This window comes from Dasypus novemcinctus, chromosome 6, assembly GCF_030445035.2.
Source record: "Dasypus novemcinctus isolate mDasNov1 chromosome 6, mDasNov1.1.hap2, whole genome shotgun sequence".
Classification (NCBI taxonomy): Eukaryota; Metazoa; Chordata; class Mammalia; order Cingulata; family Dasypodidae; genus Dasypus; species Dasypus novemcinctus.
This window is the reverse complement of record NC_080678.1, coordinates 43802502-43822080: the sequence shown is the minus strand read 5'-3', so window position 1 is coordinate 43822080 and position 19579 is coordinate 43802502. Positions and strand designations below refer to the sequence as shown.

Genomic DNA, 19579 nt, shown 5'->3' with positions numbered 1-19579 from the left:
TGCCTATTCAGTAATGATGTTCAGAGACCTGGGAAAATTTAACCTGGATTCAAAGATAACAAGATAATTCTTGATGCTTAAATCCCATAGTCAAAACATAAATCTAATATTAAAAGAAATATTAGTCTCTTAATAGCTCACAGGTCATTAATACAATATAATAGTAAATATTGTTCAAATATATTCTCATTTATTGTCAGTTTAAAGAATGAGCAGAGCAGGTTTAGCTTGGTGATTGAGTGCCTGCCTCACACGTACAAGGTTGCAGGTTCAAGCCCCAGTATCTCCTTAAAAAAAAAAAAAAAGATTTGAACTTCATGCAAATTGGCCTGGTCCCTCTCTGATTCAAATTCTAGAAGTTGCAATCTTGTTAGAACATGATGGTTGCTCCTGGTTAGCTGTTTCATCCATATGTTTCCTTTTGCTGGAGAAGTGATGTTTATTATAATGTCACATTGGTGGAGTTTATAAACTGCAGACTGGTAAATTTATTGCCAGTAATTAACAAGAGTAATGGTAATATAGGCTGGGTTTTTTGTTTGTTTTTTAAAAATTGTAACATAAAACACATTTTTCCATTTTCACTATTTTTATGTTGTGATGGTTAAGTTCATGTGTCATCTTGGCTAGGCTATGGTGTCCAGTTGTTTGGTCAAGCAAGCACTGGCCAGATTGTTACTGTGAGGGTATTTCATGGATTTAAATCATTAGTTAGTTGATTGTATCAATGACTAATTACACCTTCTATCAACAACGCAGACTACTGCCTTCAGCAATGGGAGAAGTTTCCTCAAATCCTTTGAAGGCCTTAAAGGGAGAACTAATGATTTCAGAAGTCAGGAAGAAAAATTTCTACCTCTACTTCAGCTAGCCAGTATCTGGAACTCATTGAAACCTTCATTCCAACTTGCGACCTGCCCTACAGAATTTGAACTTGCCAATTCCCATGGTCATATGAGCCAATTCCTATAAGAAATCTCTTAATATTTGCATATATATACCCTGTTGGTTCTATTTCTCTAGAGAACCCTGTCTAATACATAAGTGTACATTTCAGTGATATTAATTACATACACAGTGTTGTGCTATTATCACCATTATCTATTATCAAGACTTTTTCATGACTCCAAACAGACACTCTATTAAGCAGTACTCCCCATTTCCCTCTCCCCTCAGACCCTGGTAACTTCTAATCTACTTTCTGTCTCTAATTATTTGCTTGTTTCAGTTGTTTTATATAAGTGGAATCATAAAGTATTTGTCATTTTACATCTAGCTTATTTCATTCAGCATGTTTTCAAGGTTAATCCATGTTGTAGAAAGTCTCAGAACTTCATTCGTATTTATTCATTCATATTCATACCTGAAAAACCTACTGTATGGATATACCACATTTTGTTGATCCATTCGTCTTTTTTTTTTTAAAGATTGTTTATTTCTCTCTCCTCCCCTCCCCCACCCCGGTTGTCTGTTCTCTGTGTCATTTGCTAGTCTTCTTTGTCCGCTTCTGTTGTCAGCGGCACGGGAATCTGTGTTTCTTTTTGTTGTGTCATCTTGTGTCAGCTCTCGTGTGTGCCGCACCATTCCTGGGCAGGCTGCACTTTCTTTCGCCCTGGGCAGCTGTCCTTACGGGGTGCACTCCTTGTGCGTGGGGCTCGTGGCAGGGCACTCCTTGCGCGCATCAGCACTGCGCATGGGCCAGCCCCACACGGGTCAAGGAGGCCCGGGGTTTGAACTGCAGACCTCCCATGTGGTAGACGGACACCCTAACCACTGGGCCAAGTCTGCCGCCTGATCCATTCATCTGTTGATGGACACTTGGGTTGTTTCCACCTTTTGGATATGCTGCTATGAACACTGGTATACAGTTATCTGTTTGAGTCCCTGCTTTCAATTCTTTTGGGTATATATCTTCAAGTGGAATTAACAGGTATGGTAGGTTGAATTATGAACCACACAACCACATGTCCTTAATAAGCATCCCTTTGGGTGTGAACCCATTGTAAATAGGAACTTTTGAAGATGATATTTTTAGTTAAGGCGAGCCCAAAGAATGAGGGTCGGTCTTAATCCCCATTACTGGAGGCTTTATAAAGCGAACCTGGAAGTCACAGAAGCTAGAAAGGAAAGGAGATTGCCATGTGAAGGGAAACAGAGATAAAAGCTAGGGAACCCACCCGAAGGATTCTGGCAGCCAGCATCAGAATGGTTGGAGGAAGGGGGGTGGGCAAGCCTTGCCAATTATCTTGATTTTGGAGTTCTAGTCTCAAAGCCATGAGCCAATAAATTCCCACTGTCTAAGCCAACCCACTGTGAGATATTTGTCATAGTAGCCTGGCAAACTTAAAAACAATAGGTCTTTATAGTAATTCTATATTTAACTTTTTGAGAAACCTCCAAACTTTTCCACAGTGGCTGTACCATTTTACATTCCCACAATGCACAAGGATTCCCAATTCCTCTGCCTCCTTGGCAAAACTTAATATTTTATATTTTTGTTTTATTTTAGTAATAGTCATCCCAGTGTGTGTGAAGTGGCATCTGTGTCTTGATTTGCATTTCCCTGATGATTAATGAATTTGAGCATCTTTCTTTGTATTTACTAGCCATTTGTATATCTTCTTTGTAGAAATGTCTAAGTCCTTTGCCCATTTTTAAATTGGATTATCTTTTTGTTGTTAAGTTCCATGTTTCTCTGAGTTTGTATTAGTTTTTTTAAAATATATGTAACCAAAATTTCAGTGGTTTACAACATTGATTTTCATGAGTTCATGGATCTGTAAATCAGCTGCTACTCAGGCTGTAGATCTGGTTCAGGCCTCTTCCATGTACCTCTCCTTCTCCTTGAAACAGTGACTTCCTGGGACGTATTTTCTCATGATAAATGACAAGGGCTCAGGAAAGTGAGAAGAGTGAGAAACAGCACGGGAAGCCTCAAGTCTTTGACCAAGATGTGCCCTGTCACTTGCACTGGCTAAAGTAAGTCATATGACCAAGCCCAACATCAGCAGATTAGAGAAACACTGGGAGGAATAGCAAAGGGTATGGATGATTAATTTTAACAGGGAAGGAGGAAAGAATTGTGAACAATGCTTCACTATACCACAGTGTTTCATCAACTGAAAGGTAAAGTACGTTTTCTGTAAATTACAGTCTACTCATCTTGCCAAGGAATAGTATAAATGGAGTTACTTCCAAACTTCATCAGTGTTTAATCTCTTTCCAAAGCCTTAATCAGGATTCCCTGGCAGCTCCAAAATTTAGCCTCACATTCTAAACTGGTAGGTTTCCTAAACGGCTATGCATATTTCAATTTTCTTATTTTATTTAGGACAATGTATAATTACCCCATTTTAAAAATTTGCATATGAATTTAATACTATTGAACATAATCATTTTTAATGTTTTTTATTAGAGAAGTTGTGATCTTACAAAACAATCATGCATAATGTGCAAAATCCCTATACATCACCCCTCCACCAACACTTTGCCATAATTGATTTTAGCACAGCATAATGGATTTTTCAATGAGGGGGAGAGGAGTATCTCCATGAGCCTTCTCTTTGTAAATGCGGCATTCACGACTACATGAGATGGGGATGTTGCTATTAATTTTGAATTTCTCTATTTTAAATAATCTCTAACTTTAAAATGATGATACGATGATGGTACTGCCTGTATCAGCTCCTAAGTTGTCTTTTTGTTTTGTATCACTTTTGCATATATGTTGAATAGCAAAGTCACCAGAGAAGATGATTAGTCAAAGGAAAGTCGATGTTAATTATATGTATCAAATTGGCTAGGTTATGGTGTCTAATTGTTTTAGTCAAGCAAGAACTGGATTGTTACTGTGAGTATTTCATAGATAAATTTACATCATTAGTCAGTTGATTGCATCTATGGCTGTTGCATATACAATCAATAAAGGAGAGTGCCCTCAGCCATCAGGGGAGTCTCCTCAATCAATTGGATGTCTTATAGTGAGAACTAAGGTTTCAGAAGTCAGAAGAATTTCTGCCTTTTCTTCAACCACCCAGCTACTCCGAGGAATACAACCTCACCTTCATCCATTTACAGTTTGTGGCCTGCAAATCTCCATGGTCACATGAGCCAATTCCTAGAATCTCTCTGTATATTTCCTATACTAAAACATTTTAGTACTCACAGTGGTTATTAAGGAACAGAATCTTAAGGGTGAGATTTCTGAGATGATTCTGGGTGTTTTAGTTTGCCAAAGGGCTCCTGATGCAAAGTACCAAAAATAGATTGGTTTTTAAAAAGGAATTATTTCAGGTAAAAGCTCACAGTTCCAAGGCTGTGAAAAGTCCAACTCAAGGCACCATAAGCCACGGTGCTTTCTCACCAAAGTCAGCTGCCATGTGGTGAAACAAGATGGCCACCAATCTCTGCCAAGTTCTCTGCCTTTCTGGGCTATAGGCAAACCTGGCATAGGGCTTTTTTCCAAAGTTCAGGTATAAGCTATCAGGCATATGGCTCATTTCTCCCTGGACCTCAGCTCTTTGAGCCTCTTGGGAACTTCTCTCCTTGCAGCTCAGCTGTGGGTGAAGCTGGAGACCTTTCTCTCACACTGCAGGATCAGATATGGTGGCTTCCTTATCTGTGTCTGTCTTTCTGTGTCTCTTTTATATCAGCTCCAGCAAGAGGGCAGAGACCCAGGCTGGCTCACACCTCATTGAAAATCAGAAGTCCTAAATTGATCTTATCAAGTAGTCTAATCAAAGGACAATCAACTGAATTTAATGCAATCAAAGTGTATCTCACCCACAGGAATAGATTAGTTTAAAACATAAATCTTTTTCTTTTTTGGGATTCATAAAATAATTTCAGACTGCCACACTGGGGTTTTCTGGAATTGGTTCTCCAATCTATTAGCTTAAAAGGCACTAAAATTTTAATCATGCCTTTTTCTCCTTTCTTGAAAAAAGAAGTGTTATTTTGATAATTAGGCTTGACATATTGTGTTGTAGATTGTCCTTCATTGAACTATTTTGAATGTTTAAATTAGGTACCACTTAAATTTATTTCATTATACCATCAATAGCTGATTAAAAAGAACCAAATATGTCTAGTAAAAAAAAGGCACTAAGAACCCTTATTTCCAATTATCAAGAGGACACTGATGGCAATAGAGATATGCAAATATCACCACCGAATACTCCTACCCAAATGCTTTTAAGAGGCAAGGCTCTGGGTAATAAGTGTATTTAACACCTCATTAGAGTTTTGTGAAGTTAAAAACTATAGAGGCATTGGCTGATTGTTCCTAAATATCCTAGATAAAGTCGTTAAATAAAAGGATTAACTCAGGGCTTCAAATTCCCAGGTCAATTGCTGCATGAATGACATGAAAGTTTGTATGTGTGCTTTGAAGGAAACTTATTTTTTGTAGCCATGGACTTGAGATCTCTGAAAGCCATTCTCATTGTACAAGTGACTAATTCCCAACCTTGCAGAGCATTTGCTGTTAAAGTAAAGGCATCGATTGCAAAGGAATGGGATCCTGAAAATTGTAATGGGGACATATGAGCTGATCATAATGAAGATGGGTACAATGAACCCCTAAATTATTGCCTCTTCTTCACCAATAAACCTGCAATGGTTTGCCCTGAAGAATCAGCCCTATCACCTCCATTTGGAGAGATTAACCTTACTTTGCCTCATAAACCTTTAACTGCCTCCCTAGGAAATGACTCTCACACCTTTGTTGGAAGATCTGTTTCACCAGATAAAACTGTAATAGAATCCTGAGGTAGGTGACTTGCAAGACACTAACTCCTCCTATGTCCCACTACCACCTCTCTTCTTTCAAACTTATAACTAAAGTCCCATGAGGCCCTGAAGTGTGACCCATGGGGAAGTGTGCTACATGCCAAAATACATGATTTTTCCTATTTGTACAGACAGAAACCAGGGGAATATGTGTGGAAATGTATATTAAGGGTGTGGGATAATGGTGGAAGAAACACAAAATTGGATCAGGCTGAACTGATTGATATGGGCCCACAAGCCAGATACTGTAGATAAAATGGTTAGAAAATGCTCTGTTCAGCTGGTTTGCTGAAACATGGACCAAAAGGTGGCCTATATTGAGTGAGGTTGAAATGCCAGAGCTGCCTGGCAATTATAGGTTTATCAGGCAAATTCTCTTCAGATATGAAGGTATTCAAAGGCTTAGGGAAACTGAAATGTTAAAGAGTGGGTTTATCATGTGAAAAACCTAAGAGTTTCCAGAGGGCACACATTTCACAGCAACTGTGAGGAATAAATTTGCCAGAGCAGCTCCATCATACCTGAAGAGCGATATAGTCACTCTTCCCTGTATATCAGATACTATGGTGTGAACTGCTGCCACTGAACTTGAATCCTTAAATACAATGGGGATGATTAGATCCTGGGCTGGCAGGAGGCAAGTGGTAACAATTACCAAAGACAAAGTGGGTTTGGCTACTGTAATGGAGAGCAGAGTTGAAGCAGTTATCATAGTAGTCTGACTTGCAGACACCTATGGTTTTGGTTAGTTGATCATGGGGTACCTAGAAGTGAACTGGATTGGCAACCTACTAAATTATTACTAGATCTGTATATGCAGAAAAGTCAAGTGAATAAAGGTCTAACACAAATCACATACCAGAAAGTCACAACCCCTCAATCAATTCCCAGATTTGAGACAGTTTACAAACCAAAGAACCCTTGGAATGAGTTCTCTTTAGCAGTTTGGTATTATGAATTCCAAAAATAGATACTGGATTATGTTTGTAAGCTGGTCTGTTCCTCTGGGTGTATTAGATTGTATTAAATGCAGAGGTTTCACTTTTACTTGATTAAATAATGGTTAAGGATTTGATCTGGCCATGTCAGTAGGACATTGAGTCCCACCTCCCTTGGTGGGCAAGGACTCAAAGAGAAAACTACATGGCAGAGAAGTTGGAATTTTGGATGCTGGAACCCCTGAAAGTAAATACAGGAGAAGAGGAATAGAGGTGGCTCCACAGACACAGCAGAAGCCCCAAGAAGAGAGTGAGCCTGACAGTCTACAGCTGACCTTGTAGAGAGACCAGAGCAGCTGAGCCCAGAGAAGAACGAGCCCTGGGAGAGAGACGAGACTTATCCCAGCCTACAGCTGATATTGGAAGAAGCTGGGACTACAGAGCCTTAAGAGGAAGTGGAAGGCTGAACTTTGGTAGCCATCTTGTTCCAACATGTGGCAAAAGACTTTGGTGAGGGAAGTAACTTACACTCTAAGGTCTTGTTAACAGTAAGCTTCTACCCCAAATAAATGCCCTTGATACAAGCCAACAGAATTCTGGTATCTTGCATCAGCACCCTTTGGCTGACAAATACAGGGTGGGACCCTACTATACTGCCTAAAAGTTATACTCTAAATCATCTCCTAGCCTTCTTCAAAGAAACCTATGGCCTTTTACCAGAGTGAATGTGCACTGGGGAAAGAAAATGATCAGGCATTTCAGGGAGTATGGACACTGGCTCTGAACTGATGTTAATTTCAGGAGACCCAAAATGTCACTGGGGTCCACCAGCCAGAGTAGGGGCCTATGAAGGTACAGTGATCAATGGAGTTTAAGCTGTCTTACTGGGTTTAGTAGGTCCTCAAACCCATTTTGTGGTTATTTCCCCAGTTCCAAAATGCCTAATTAGAATAGACATATTCAGCAATTGGTAAAATGCCCTGTACTGATTCCCTGATGAGCAGAGTGAGGGCTATTAAGGTAGGAAAGGCCAAGTGGAAGCCACTAGACTGCCTCTACCTAGCAAATTAGTAAACCAAAAGCAGTACCATATTCCTGGTAGGATTGCAGAAGTTATTGTCACTATCAAGAACTTGAAGGATACTATGATTCTCTCATCACACTCTCATTCAACTCTATCTGGCCTGTGCAGGAAACAGACAGATCTTGGAGGATGAGAATGGAATATTGTAAACTTAAGCAGGGGGTGACTCTAATTACAGCAACTTTTCCAGGTGTGGTGTCTTTATTTGAGCACCTCAACACATCCCCTGGTAGTTGGTATGTAGCAATTGAGCTGGCAAACCCTTTTTTCTCAATGCCTATTAGTAAAGACCATCAGAAAGAGATTACTTTCAGCTGGGAAGTCCAGCAATACACATCAACTGTCCTTCCTTAAGGGTATCAAATCTCCAACCCTCTCCAACTTGTGGCCTGCCCTACAGAGTTCAGATGTGCCTCATTTCAGAATCATCTTTTTCAAAGTTTTCAGCTTGTGGCCTACCCTATAGAATTTGGATTTGTCAATCCCCATGGTCTTGTGAGCCAATCCCTATAATAAATCTCTGTATATATCATTTCTGTTCTCTTTCTCTGGAGAACCCTAACTAGTTCAGCAAGTGACATGCTCGCTTAAGAAAATCACCTCTGATGATTAAGTTGTAAGAAGGAAGAGGAGGAACATCTTGTGAGCTAGGCAAGGAATAGTATGTATTTGGAATGATCTAAACTGAACTCTATCTTTCCTTCTATACCTGCTCCTCCTTCTGTACTTTATTATGATTAATAGCATCACTAGCTCAAGTAACCTAGACGAGAATCAACTTCCCAATAGGACCTGTCCATTCTGCCTTTGTTAGAATTCTCATTTTTATTTCTCCTCTAATCTTATGGTTATTGTTGGAGAAAATACAGCTTTTACTGGGACATGGAGACTGATGGACCATAAGCAAATAATTTATTTATTGAGAAGCTCTCCCAATGGAGGGGGTCTGAAGAACAGACTTCAGTCCCCCCACCAGCATGGTGGGTATCTGAAGAGAGACTTCAGCCCACTCCTGGAAGGGCAGGACTTGAATTTATACAGAACTTTCCTAGGTGGGGAAATGATAGTTAGTGGGAGAGGTGTTGAGGGTCTGAATGAGGTAGTGGGAGGGGGTTGAGGGGGTCTATGGCTTCTTGGAATGCTGCAGGAGCAAATGTTTCTTTTGATCTATAAGGTTTTAAAGGGTTTGTAAATAGTGAAGTTTTCTGTCTTGTCTCCCTCTGACATGCAGGTAGAGGTAGTAAAGATTTCCATCTCCTTCTGATATGCAGATGGTGAAGATCTCTATCTCCTTTTACTGCTGTTTCTACCGGTTCCTTTGTTTAACTTGTGGGAAAGTGCCATATAGGGGACGGGGTTTACCTTTTTCCTGAAGCTATCAGGAAAAACTGAGGTACCGGCTTGTTATTTATTGCAAACCTCTAACAGTTATCATCTGTGAAGACCTTAATATCTTTCTCCTGCACTGAACCAGGAATAGTGGCTTTGCCTCCAATTAATTGCTGCCAAGTTAATCTTTACAAAAGCAGGCTTAATCATATTACTTCCCAAATAAAGCCATTAGTAGCTTTCCACTGTCTACAAAATAATGCCTAAAATCCCCAGCATGACACTAGAGGCTTTCCATGTTCCATGCCTGAAAGTGCTCTTCAGTTTGCTTGCATCCTACTCTACTCCTCTGATGTTGCCTACATTCCAGCCACAATGGATGCTTCACCTAACACTGTTCAGGCTCTTTGCTTAATCTGGAATACCTTGCTCCACACAACCTTCAAAGTTCAGCTCAAATACCCCTTCTTCCATAACACCACCTCCAAATCTCCAAGGCAGAATAAACTTTCTTCCTTGTGCTACCTCAGTCCTTTGCTTCAGTCTACATTAAAACAGACCATTCTGTTTGATATCTGGGTGTGATGATTAGGCTAATGTTTCAACATGGCCAGGTAATGGTGCCCAGTTGTCTGGCCAACCAAGCACTGGGCTAAATGTAATATATGGGTTTTCATGAACTTTTATTATCAGTGAGTTGACTGCACAGATGGCTAATTACATCTACCAGCAACTAAAGAGATAGCTGACTGTGATGATTCATGTCTCATCCAATCAACCGAAGGCCTTAAAAGAGGAAGTGATTTCAGCATTCAGAGAGAGAATTCCCAGTTCTACTTCAGATAGACAGTGTCTCTGGGGAACTCATCAAAGACCTTCTTCAGAGACCCTGGTTTGCAGCCTGCCCTGTGGAATTTTGACTTGTGCATCCCCACAGTCGTTTAAGAGAACTTTATAAAACCTCATAATTTACAGGTATCTTCTGTCAGTTCTGTCTCCCTAGAGAACCTGGCCAATACAACTTGGTAGTGGGAGTGGTTCTTGAGAAACAGAATCTTTAAAATGGGATTTCTGAATTGGTTCTGGGATTTTTGCAGTTGGCTCTCTACTCTTGATTAGATTCCTGCCAATAATTGATTCTTGCCAATAATCAAGAGGTCACTAACAGTCCATGTTGCAAGTTGGCAATAGAGATATGCAAAATATCACCACTGGCTACGACTACTTGCAAGTTTGTAAGAGGCAAGGATCAGTGTGAGAGTGTGTTTTTAACACCCTAACAGACTTTTGTGGAGGTAAAAGGTACAGTGATAGTGGCTGGCTGTTCCTAAATACTCTGGATACAGTTATAAAAGAAAGGGATGAGCTAAAGTCTTCAAATTTGCAGTTCAAATGCCACATGAATAATGTGAAAGTTTCTGTATGCTCTGAAAGAAAACCTTTTGTGCCCCCAGACTTGAGATCTCTGAAAACCAGACTCAGAGACTCAATGAATGAGTAGCAGAGTTATAACAGAAACTAAAATCTCAACCTTGCAGGGTGTCTGCTGTTAAAGTGAGGGCACTGATTGGAAAGGAGTGGAATCCTGAGGACTAGGATGGAGACATAAGGGTTAATGAAACACTAAACTGCTGAGACTTAGCCAGATAAATGTTAATGGTCTGCACTGTGAGACCACCCAATGTCAAGCTTGTATCATCCAGAGGTGATACCTACTCAGAGGCAGGTTCCAGACAAACTTCAGCCTGCATTGCCCAACCTCTGGCCTGCCCTGAGAAGTCTGCCATCCAACCCCCACCTGAAGAGATTAATCCTGTATCACCAGGCAAAAATGCAAAGTAATGCCCTGAGGTCAGTAGCTTGCAAGATATTTCTAAATACTTCCTCTTACCCACCCACCCCCACCCCTCTTCTTTATTTATATTACTTAAAACAAAAAATAATTCTTTTTACTTTTAAAGTAGATTACATAAATGTTACATGAAAAATACAGGGTTATATTTTTTTAATGTAATATTTTTTGTGATCTATGTGATCTTTTTTTTTTAAGGCAATTAAATTTTTAAAAATTAAAAAAAAAATACAGGGGATTCCCATATACCACACTCCCTTCCCCCTCCCACATTCCCCCCCCAACTAATTACATCTTTCATTAGTGTAGTACATTTGTTACAAGTGATGAACACAGACTAAAGCATTGCTACTAACCACTATAGTTAACATTAGTTTACACTTTGCACTGCACTATTTTATAGGTTTTGACAAAATGTATAATGCTGCATCCATCATTGCAGTGTCATGCAGGACAATTCCAAGGCCCCCAAAATGACCCATGTTATACCTATTCTTTGATCTCTTTCCCCTCTGAATGTCTGGTAGCCACTGCCTTTATATCAATGATACAGGTTCTTTCATTACTAGAATAATCATATGACTACTTAAATCATAGTTGCACACCCCCTTATGTTTGCTCATTCCTCAATCTTGAGGATTTTGGGATGGTGATGCTCACTGTTTCTGAGAGGGGGCTTAGATCCCATGGAGCAGGTGGATGGAACTGTCTTGCTTACAGTTGTAGATATTGTTTTTTTGGGATAGGGAATGTCCATCATCATCCTTTAGTTAGTTGTCCTGGGAGAGTTCAATGAACTGGAGGGTAGGTGTTGCAACTCTGCTGAGATTCAGGGCTCAACCGGCATATGAACAGACTGAAGATTTAAGTCTCTGGGACACATATTTAATGAGTATAATGCTAACTATAGGTTCAAATAAAAGGGGTGGAAGAGTCGTGTAGGGAAATTATAAAGGAATCTAACTCTGTTACATTGGGGAGCAAATATTCCAAAGTAAGGTCCACTGACAGGGTGCCAAATTCCTGACATTGTCTACCCTGCCTATACTGTCAATGCATTGCTAGTTGGCATTTGGTAATAATAATCCCTCAGTGCCAGGGAGGCTCATCCCTGGGAGCCATGTTCCACACTGGGGGGAAGGTAGTGCATTTATAGGTTGAGCTGGCTTAGAGAGAGGCCACATTTGAGCAACAAGGAGGCTTTCAGGTGGTAACTCTTACACAATATATAATACTAGGCTAAGTTTCAATTTCACATGAAAAGGTTTGTAAGTATAGCTATAAATATCAAGGACCTGGTGTAATAGTCTGTCCTCCTTTGCTAGGTACTACCCATGTGCTTGGGGGTTCTTGCTGCTCTATTAGAGAATGTAGCAGGACTTCCCAAGATGGGAATTCCATACTCTTTTGGTTAATGTGTGGGTCTCCACCCACCAAGCAATACCCCATGACCACTTGAACATATTCATATACCATAGAGGCATGCCCCAGGTGTATCCTTCCTCACACATCCCCTCATCACCCCGTAACAGGTTGATTACATTGGACTACTTCCATCATGGAAGGGGCAGCAATTTATTTTACCTGGGATAGACACATACTCCAGATATGAGTTTGCCTTCCCCACACACAATACTTCTTCTAAAACTACCATCCATGGACTTACCAAATGTTGTATCCATCACATGGCATTCCACACAGCACTCTTCTCATCAAAGAACCCACCTCCCAGCAAATGATGTATGAGAATGGGCACATGCTCATGGAATTCACTGATCTTACTCTGTTCCCCATCATCTAAAGCAGATGGACTGAAAGAATGGTAGAATGGCCTTTTGAAGAAATAAAGCACCAAGTAGGTGGTAATACTTTGCAGGACTGGAGGCTGTGTAGGCTTTAAATTAGCATCCACTCTGTGGTGCTGTTTCTCCTGTAGCCAGGATTCACAGGTCCAAGAATCAAGGGGTGGAAATGGGAGTAGCACCACTCACTATTACCCCTAGTGATCCACTAGGACATTTTTTACTTCCTGTCCCTTCAACCTTAAGCTCTGCTGGTCTACAGGTCTTATTTCCAAGAGGAGGCATGCGTTCATCAGGGAACACAACGATTCTGTTGAATTAGAAGTTAAGACTGCCACCTGGTCACTTTGGGCTCCTCATGCCTCTGAATCAACAGGCAAAGGAAGGAATTACTGTACTGGCTGGGGTGCCTGATCCTATCAAGGGGAAATAGGACTGCAACTACACATTGGAGGTAAAGAGTTTGCCTAGAATACAGGAGACCCTCTAGGGTATCTCTTAGTACTACCATGTCCTGTGATTAAAGTCAAGGGAAAACTGCAACAACCCAATTCAAGCAGACTAATGGCCCAGAATCTTCAGGAATGAAAGTTTAGGCCACCCCACCAGGCAAAGAACCACAGTCAGCTGAGGTGCTTGCTGAAGGTAAAGGCAACATGGAATGGGTAAAGAAAGTATGTGACAATATGAACTTCAACCACGTGACCAGTTACAGAAATGAGGACTATAATAGTTATGAATACTTCTTGTTTTGAGTGTCTGTATATGTACATAAAATAAATATCTTTATTTTCTTCCCTTTCTTACTTATGACATAAACTGTATTAGTTTCATGACATATTATTTAAGGATGTCAAGTTAAGAGTGAATATTACCCAAGGATCTGCACCCTATTCTGGAGGGAATTAGTACATTTTCAGTTGTACATAGGACAGCTGAATACTGTTAGGCAGACATACATATACATATATATACACAGACATATGTTATTATTTTTATTAATATTTAGAGACTATGGTTTAAGATGACGTGTATGGCTGCCAAGATGACAAGGGGTGGACTATGATGGTTAAGCGGATGTGTCAAGCTGGCCCAGTAATGGTGCCCAGGTGTCTGGTCAAACAGGCACTGGGGCTAATTGTAGTACAGGGGCTTTCATGGACTTTAATCATCAGTCAGTTGATTGCATAGATGCCTGATTATATTTACAATCAACTAAGGAGATTGCTGTCAGCAATGAGCGACATCTCAAAAATTAATTGAGGATCTTAAAAAGGTAAGTGGTTTCAGCATTCAGAGAATTCCCAGCTCTGTATCAGACAGCCAGCATCTCCTGGGAACTCATCAAGGACCTTCACTGGAGCCCCTGGTTTGCAGCCGGGCATGTGGAATTTGGGCTTGTGCATCCCCACAGTTGCATGAAAGAATTTTATAAAATCTCATACTGGGGCAGCAGATGTGGTTCAAGCAGTTAGGTGCCTGACATGGGAGGTCCTGGGATTGGTTCCAGGTGTCTCCTAAAGAAGACAAGCAGACAATGAGCAGACATAATGAGCAAACAGATGAGGGAGCCATCTTGGGGAGGTGACAGAACCTCATACTATTTACAGATCTCCTTTCAGTTCTGTTTCCCTAGCAAACCTTGACTAATGCAATAGGTTAAGTTCCTTGGGAACAAAACCTGTGGCTTCATTCTGAAAAGTTAGCCTCAGGGAATATTACAGCAGGAACTAAGGTACAGTCTTAGCCAGACTTGTCCACTGTGAAACCAAGTACAAACCCTTCGGGCAGGCTTGTCCATAACACCATTTCGGCTTCTGTATCCTTATTTATGTTATCTTTGGACATGACCATCCTCCTGCTCCAGCTTTTAAGGACCGGTCAAACTCCTAATTCCTCAATAAAAGCTTCTTTGATTACTGTAGCCTAACCACACTGAACGATGCATTTCATCTCTGTATAGCTCACCACAGAGCACTCAATTGTACATACTGAAAGTAGAAATTTAAGAGTTAGAATGAACCTTAAAGATCATTTAATTAAAGTTAAAATGTATATACAAATTACTCGGAGATCTTGTTGAAATAAAACTTCTGATTCAGTACTGGGTAAGGCTTGAGTACTGGGTAATGCCAATACTGCTCTCCAGTACCACCATTTAGGTATAAAGGATCTTGATATGCCATTCCATGCAGTTCCTTCTACGGGCTTTCAGATAAGTAGTCATCTACTACTTGACTGTTTTACTTCATCAGGCATGCTGTTCCAAAGTGGACTGGTTTAAGAGCCACTTACAAAGCTTACTCCTTTGTCTCATGCAACAATCCAAATGTTTCTTCTTTTGTCAGTTTTTGTGCCTTGGGATTTCTCTTCACTGTTTCCTCAGCCTTCAAGGAACCACAGCCCTACACTATGTGAAGACACAGTGTGCCTCAGAAGGAAATCTCTCGGCTTTCCTGCCCTGCCCCAGCCTTTGGTGGGCTGTTGCTTTGTACTTGTTGAAGATCCAAAGTGCCTCGGAGAGATGTTCCCAGCTCTCCTACCCTATCCCTCCCCATCAGTTTATATTACCTCCATGTTCTTGGTAAAAGTCCATGGGAGGGAAGCAGCTGTGGCTCGATCAGTTGGGCTCCCGTCTACCATATGGGAGGCCCTCGGTTTGTGTTCTGGGGCCTCCTTGTGAAAGGCAGGCTTGCCTGCAGACACCATGGAGCACTGCCTGGCCCACAGGTGCCATGGAGAGCTCACTAAACAAAAGGTGACACAATAAAAGAAGGGAGACAATGAGAACACAGAAGAGCCTGCAGTGAATGGACACAGAGAGCAGACAGCATGTACAAAGTCACAAGGCGGGTGGATTAAAATTTTAAAAAGTACATGGGAAAAAGCTGGTAAGTGGATGCAGCTGTGTGACTGGAGCTCCTGAGGATTCTGATCCATTAAGCCAACCCACATGCAACTTTAAAAAATGCCTTACAAGTGCAGCTGGCTTCTTAATATGTCTATGATGAACTTTTCCTTCTCCTGTCATCCCACCAGGAGTGGAAGAGATAGTCACTTTCAGCAATTTAGTTTAGATGGGTTGTTAAAAACTATGATTTTGTAGTTTAACCAGCTGGGTGGAAGCTACAGTCTCTTGCTTTATAGACATGATAATTATTTGCAGAATGAGTAAATGAATTATAAGGAAATTATTTATTACAAGGTTTATAACCAGAAATACATCTCATTAACATATATAACTAAAATAGAACTTTAATAAATCAATTTTTCAATTTTGAAAAAGCAACAACTATTTGTACTCCATACCATCAGTTTCTTTAGGTATATTTATAAATACTATTACAAAAAATTGAAAGAACAAAACACAGTATAGAAGCTAATTTTATGATACAAGTTGTCTTTTAACATACTATTTTTTTCATTTTGAAATGAATTTTGGCCCATAAACAGTGAAAAAAAGGGCAAATATAGATTAAGCAATCAAAAGGTTTAAAAGTGAATTACTCAGCACCAAATGTACTTTTTTCTTATTGGTTATTATGCAGCTCTGAAATCTAGAGATATGTAACAGCATTCAGTAGCTTAAAAATATGAACTTTTGTACTGTTCCACATTTCTTAGATTTTTACCTCTACAATTGTCAGCTGCACCATGTTCTTGGAGTACATAAGAAAATGGAAGTCCATGTGAAGAATACGGTGTGAATCTGTTCTGTCCCCAGTAGTTAAATACATTTGAAGGATTTATTATTCTTCGATTGTCTTCTGGAAGGGTCACTCTAAAAGGAAGCCAAAAAAAAAAAAAAAAAAAAAGGGCCTTTATTATTATTTTTTTAACATGCTCTCTTTTGAATACTATAATGCTAGATCAGCATTAGTTGAGAGATTTTCTTAAGGGAATGTAGGGATTTTTATTGACCAACTCTGTCTTTTATCTTGTCCAATGGAAGACAGTGGGCTGGGATTAGGGTATAGATTTATGATCACGGAACAGAACTAAGTTATCATAAGGGAAATGAAACAAAGTTCTGGCTTAACTGGTACCAACTGCTAGCCACTGGAAATCCAGGTAGAAATGAACTGATCATTTTTGCAACCCCCACTCAAAAGGGATAAGTGGCAGTCATTTTATGAGGTCATGGCCAAATCCTTCAGGGATTGTATCTTTGAGTATGTGTGAATTTATCAAACACTTGTTTTTTAATATGTTTACTCATCAATGGTACTGATTAGGGATAGGCTTGGGAAAAATGGTGACACACACAAACTATATCATTATTTACCTCTGACTTCTGCCTTTGTAATTATCAGTGCCAAAATTCCTGTGAAGTTAAAAAAAAAAAAGGGTGAGAAAGAAAGATGAGATGTTGATAGAAAAGTTATGAGAGAAAACAAAACAGTTTCTAAAGAAAAGCAAGATGACCCATCTCAGGTTCAGGCAAGAGTTCACATCTATCCAAATATATGTAGGAAAATATTAAATAACTGAAATGCACATATTCTAAATCAGAAGGAAAGACACATAACTTTCTTTCTATATAGGTCTTCATCTGTCTTCTCAAACCTTCTCTCCCTTCAATGGTTTATTTTTTATTCCAGTTTATCTCTGTTTTCCTGGTTTCTCTTTGTATTTCTACCCATTTTTATAACTTTTTTTCCTTATCTTGTTCTTTCTCTTTAGCCGGCATTGCTTCTCCTTTCTCCTTCTTACACTGCCCTTCAATTTCTAAGGTCAATTCTCTCCTGATGCTCCCTTAGTGGTACAGATAAAAAATTACGAGTGATAGAAAAGACTACTCCTGGGTTGTGTCAACAAAAAATATTTTCTGTATTACATATGTAATGAGTATAAAAAGAATCCTTAATCTAAAAATCACAGCATTTCCTTGAAAAGATCCATTTATGATATTCTTTAACTTCTTATGGTCAAGAATTAAACCATTAAATCTAATTTTAGCTATATTGACTTCAATCATATACAATAAGGAAATTTCTATTTCATAGCAATTAAAATAAACCATGGTTATAGATTGAATCTACAGAAGAACAGATAATTTATGCCAGTTTTGAATGTTTATACAAATAGCCTAATTTGAAAAAAATTTGAGTTTTGCTGAAATCAAGTACTGTTCCACCATACAGAACAAAATGACTCACTTGTCTAAATACTGTTTGGAATTTATGTTATCAGGAAGTGGGTGGGCTTGAAAGGATCTTGGTCTTTCTAAGGATGTTTCATGTTCAAAGTCCAAGTCTTCTAATGATATCTGTTCTTGTAGATCACAAGATGGGTGGTCATAATAAAATATTTGCCTTGGTCCAATACGATAGTTTAAGTCAAAATTCCTTAACTTCATTTGATTTTGAAACTTTTGAAAGGGTGGTAGTCGTTGTCCATTGCCTCTATTAACACACTTTTTCAATGGCATTTTCTCTGTGAAGTCATTCTTGGAACGGTAATGTAAAGGTCCTAGTGTGTGCCCTGATACTTCATCAGTGTAAGCCAAATCTTCAAAACTCATTTCATCATTAGAATAGTGCTGATGGAAATGTCTTTGCCTTTGAAAATTACCTCTATTGATGTAACTTAAACCTTGGTCAGGTAACTGGTCCTGAAAATCACATTTAGGTGAGTAGTCATGGTTTTTATGAAAAGGTCGCTGTTTTTGTCCCTGGCTTCTGTTAACAAAACCAACATTTTTGGTTTGAAACTGTCCCTGAAAGTTACTATAGGTGTGATGGTTATGAATAGAATGTGTCCTTTGTCCATGAATGCTTTTAACAAAATCAAGATCATCTACAGGCTCAGGTTCATAGAATTCACTGTGAGGCTGGAGATCATGAAATGGTCTTGGTCTTTTTGCAGGTCCCTTGTTACTGAAATACTTCTGGGAGACATCAAGATACTGGTGTTTATCAAAAAATGAACATTTTGGTCTTGGTTCCTTGTTACCAAAATCCCAATCACTCAAGCATAATTCTTCTGGCATGCTGTCATTACACTGGTGTTTATAAAAATCCCCATGCCTCTTGGCAGGACCATTGTTGATATAATCATAATCCTCTATCTGTATACCATTTTGAGGATGGTGATCATTAGGAAGCCTTGATTTTTTCCCAGGCCTGTGGAGGAAAAATAAATGCTATAAATACTTTGTATTTTAACAATAAGTAAAGGATAAATGCTGTGTTATTAGCAAAATCCTCTTTTACTCAATTCAACAGGACATATGAAAACTTTGTTGCAGTATCTCCTGAATTATGTATCATTTTCATTTTTCTTAACTCTGTATTTGCTTATGAGCTCCAAATTCACTTCTGCAACTGTCAGCTATAAATTTCCAAACAAAATATACTGGTAGTAAACAGAGTAAGGTTTTGTTTTTGCTTTTTTTTTTTTGGTAAAAAGTGGTAGACAACATACTTCATAGCATCTTTTCATTTAAAGGAATGTGGCATAACCAGATAACTTTCACTACAATTTATCTGATGGGTTTAAAGAAGTACTCTTACAAATACAATTGCTGGATTATTATACTGACCGTATGTCAGAAAAAAACTATTAAAAATATATATTGATTTGTAGCTTATTTACTCCTAAGAACTACTAATAGAAGCTTATAATAAAAAAAATATTTATGATATAAATAACACATAAGACCTGTTTCTAGTTTTTGGCTACAATGAATAAAGCTGTTACAAACATTAATGTACAGGTTTTGAGGTGAATGTAAGTTTTCATTTCTCCAGGATAAATGCCCAAGAGTGCAGATGCTGGGTCG

At 39.2% G+C, this 19579-nt stretch overlaps 1 protein-coding gene across 2 annotated transcripts in view; it reads right to left on the bottom strand.

Moving 5' to 3' along the window:
* Positions 1 to 14813: 14813 nt before the first annotated feature.
* Positions 14814 to 19579, bottom strand: part of LOC101432221 (uncharacterized) — a 61472-nt gene continuing 56706 nt past the window's right edge. Inside the window, exons 9-12 of one of the 2 annotated variants that reach the window (XR_011649022.1) lie at positions 18874 to 18920; positions 17081 to 17119; positions 16428 to 16576; positions 14814 to 15542 (exon numbers count right to left, since the gene is read on the bottom strand). Coding sequence is in view for 1 of the 2 variants with exons in the window: in XM_071215751.1 (XP_071071852.1) it covers positions 15358 to 15542; positions 16428 to 16576; positions 17081 to 17119; positions 17955 to 18920 (1339 nt within the window). In the remaining variant the exon portion in view is untranslated. Of the gene's footprint in view, positions 15543 to 16427; positions 16577 to 17080; positions 17120 to 17954; positions 18921 to 19579 lie in introns of both variants that reach the window. The other variant, XM_071215751.1, reaches the window with a different exon arrangement.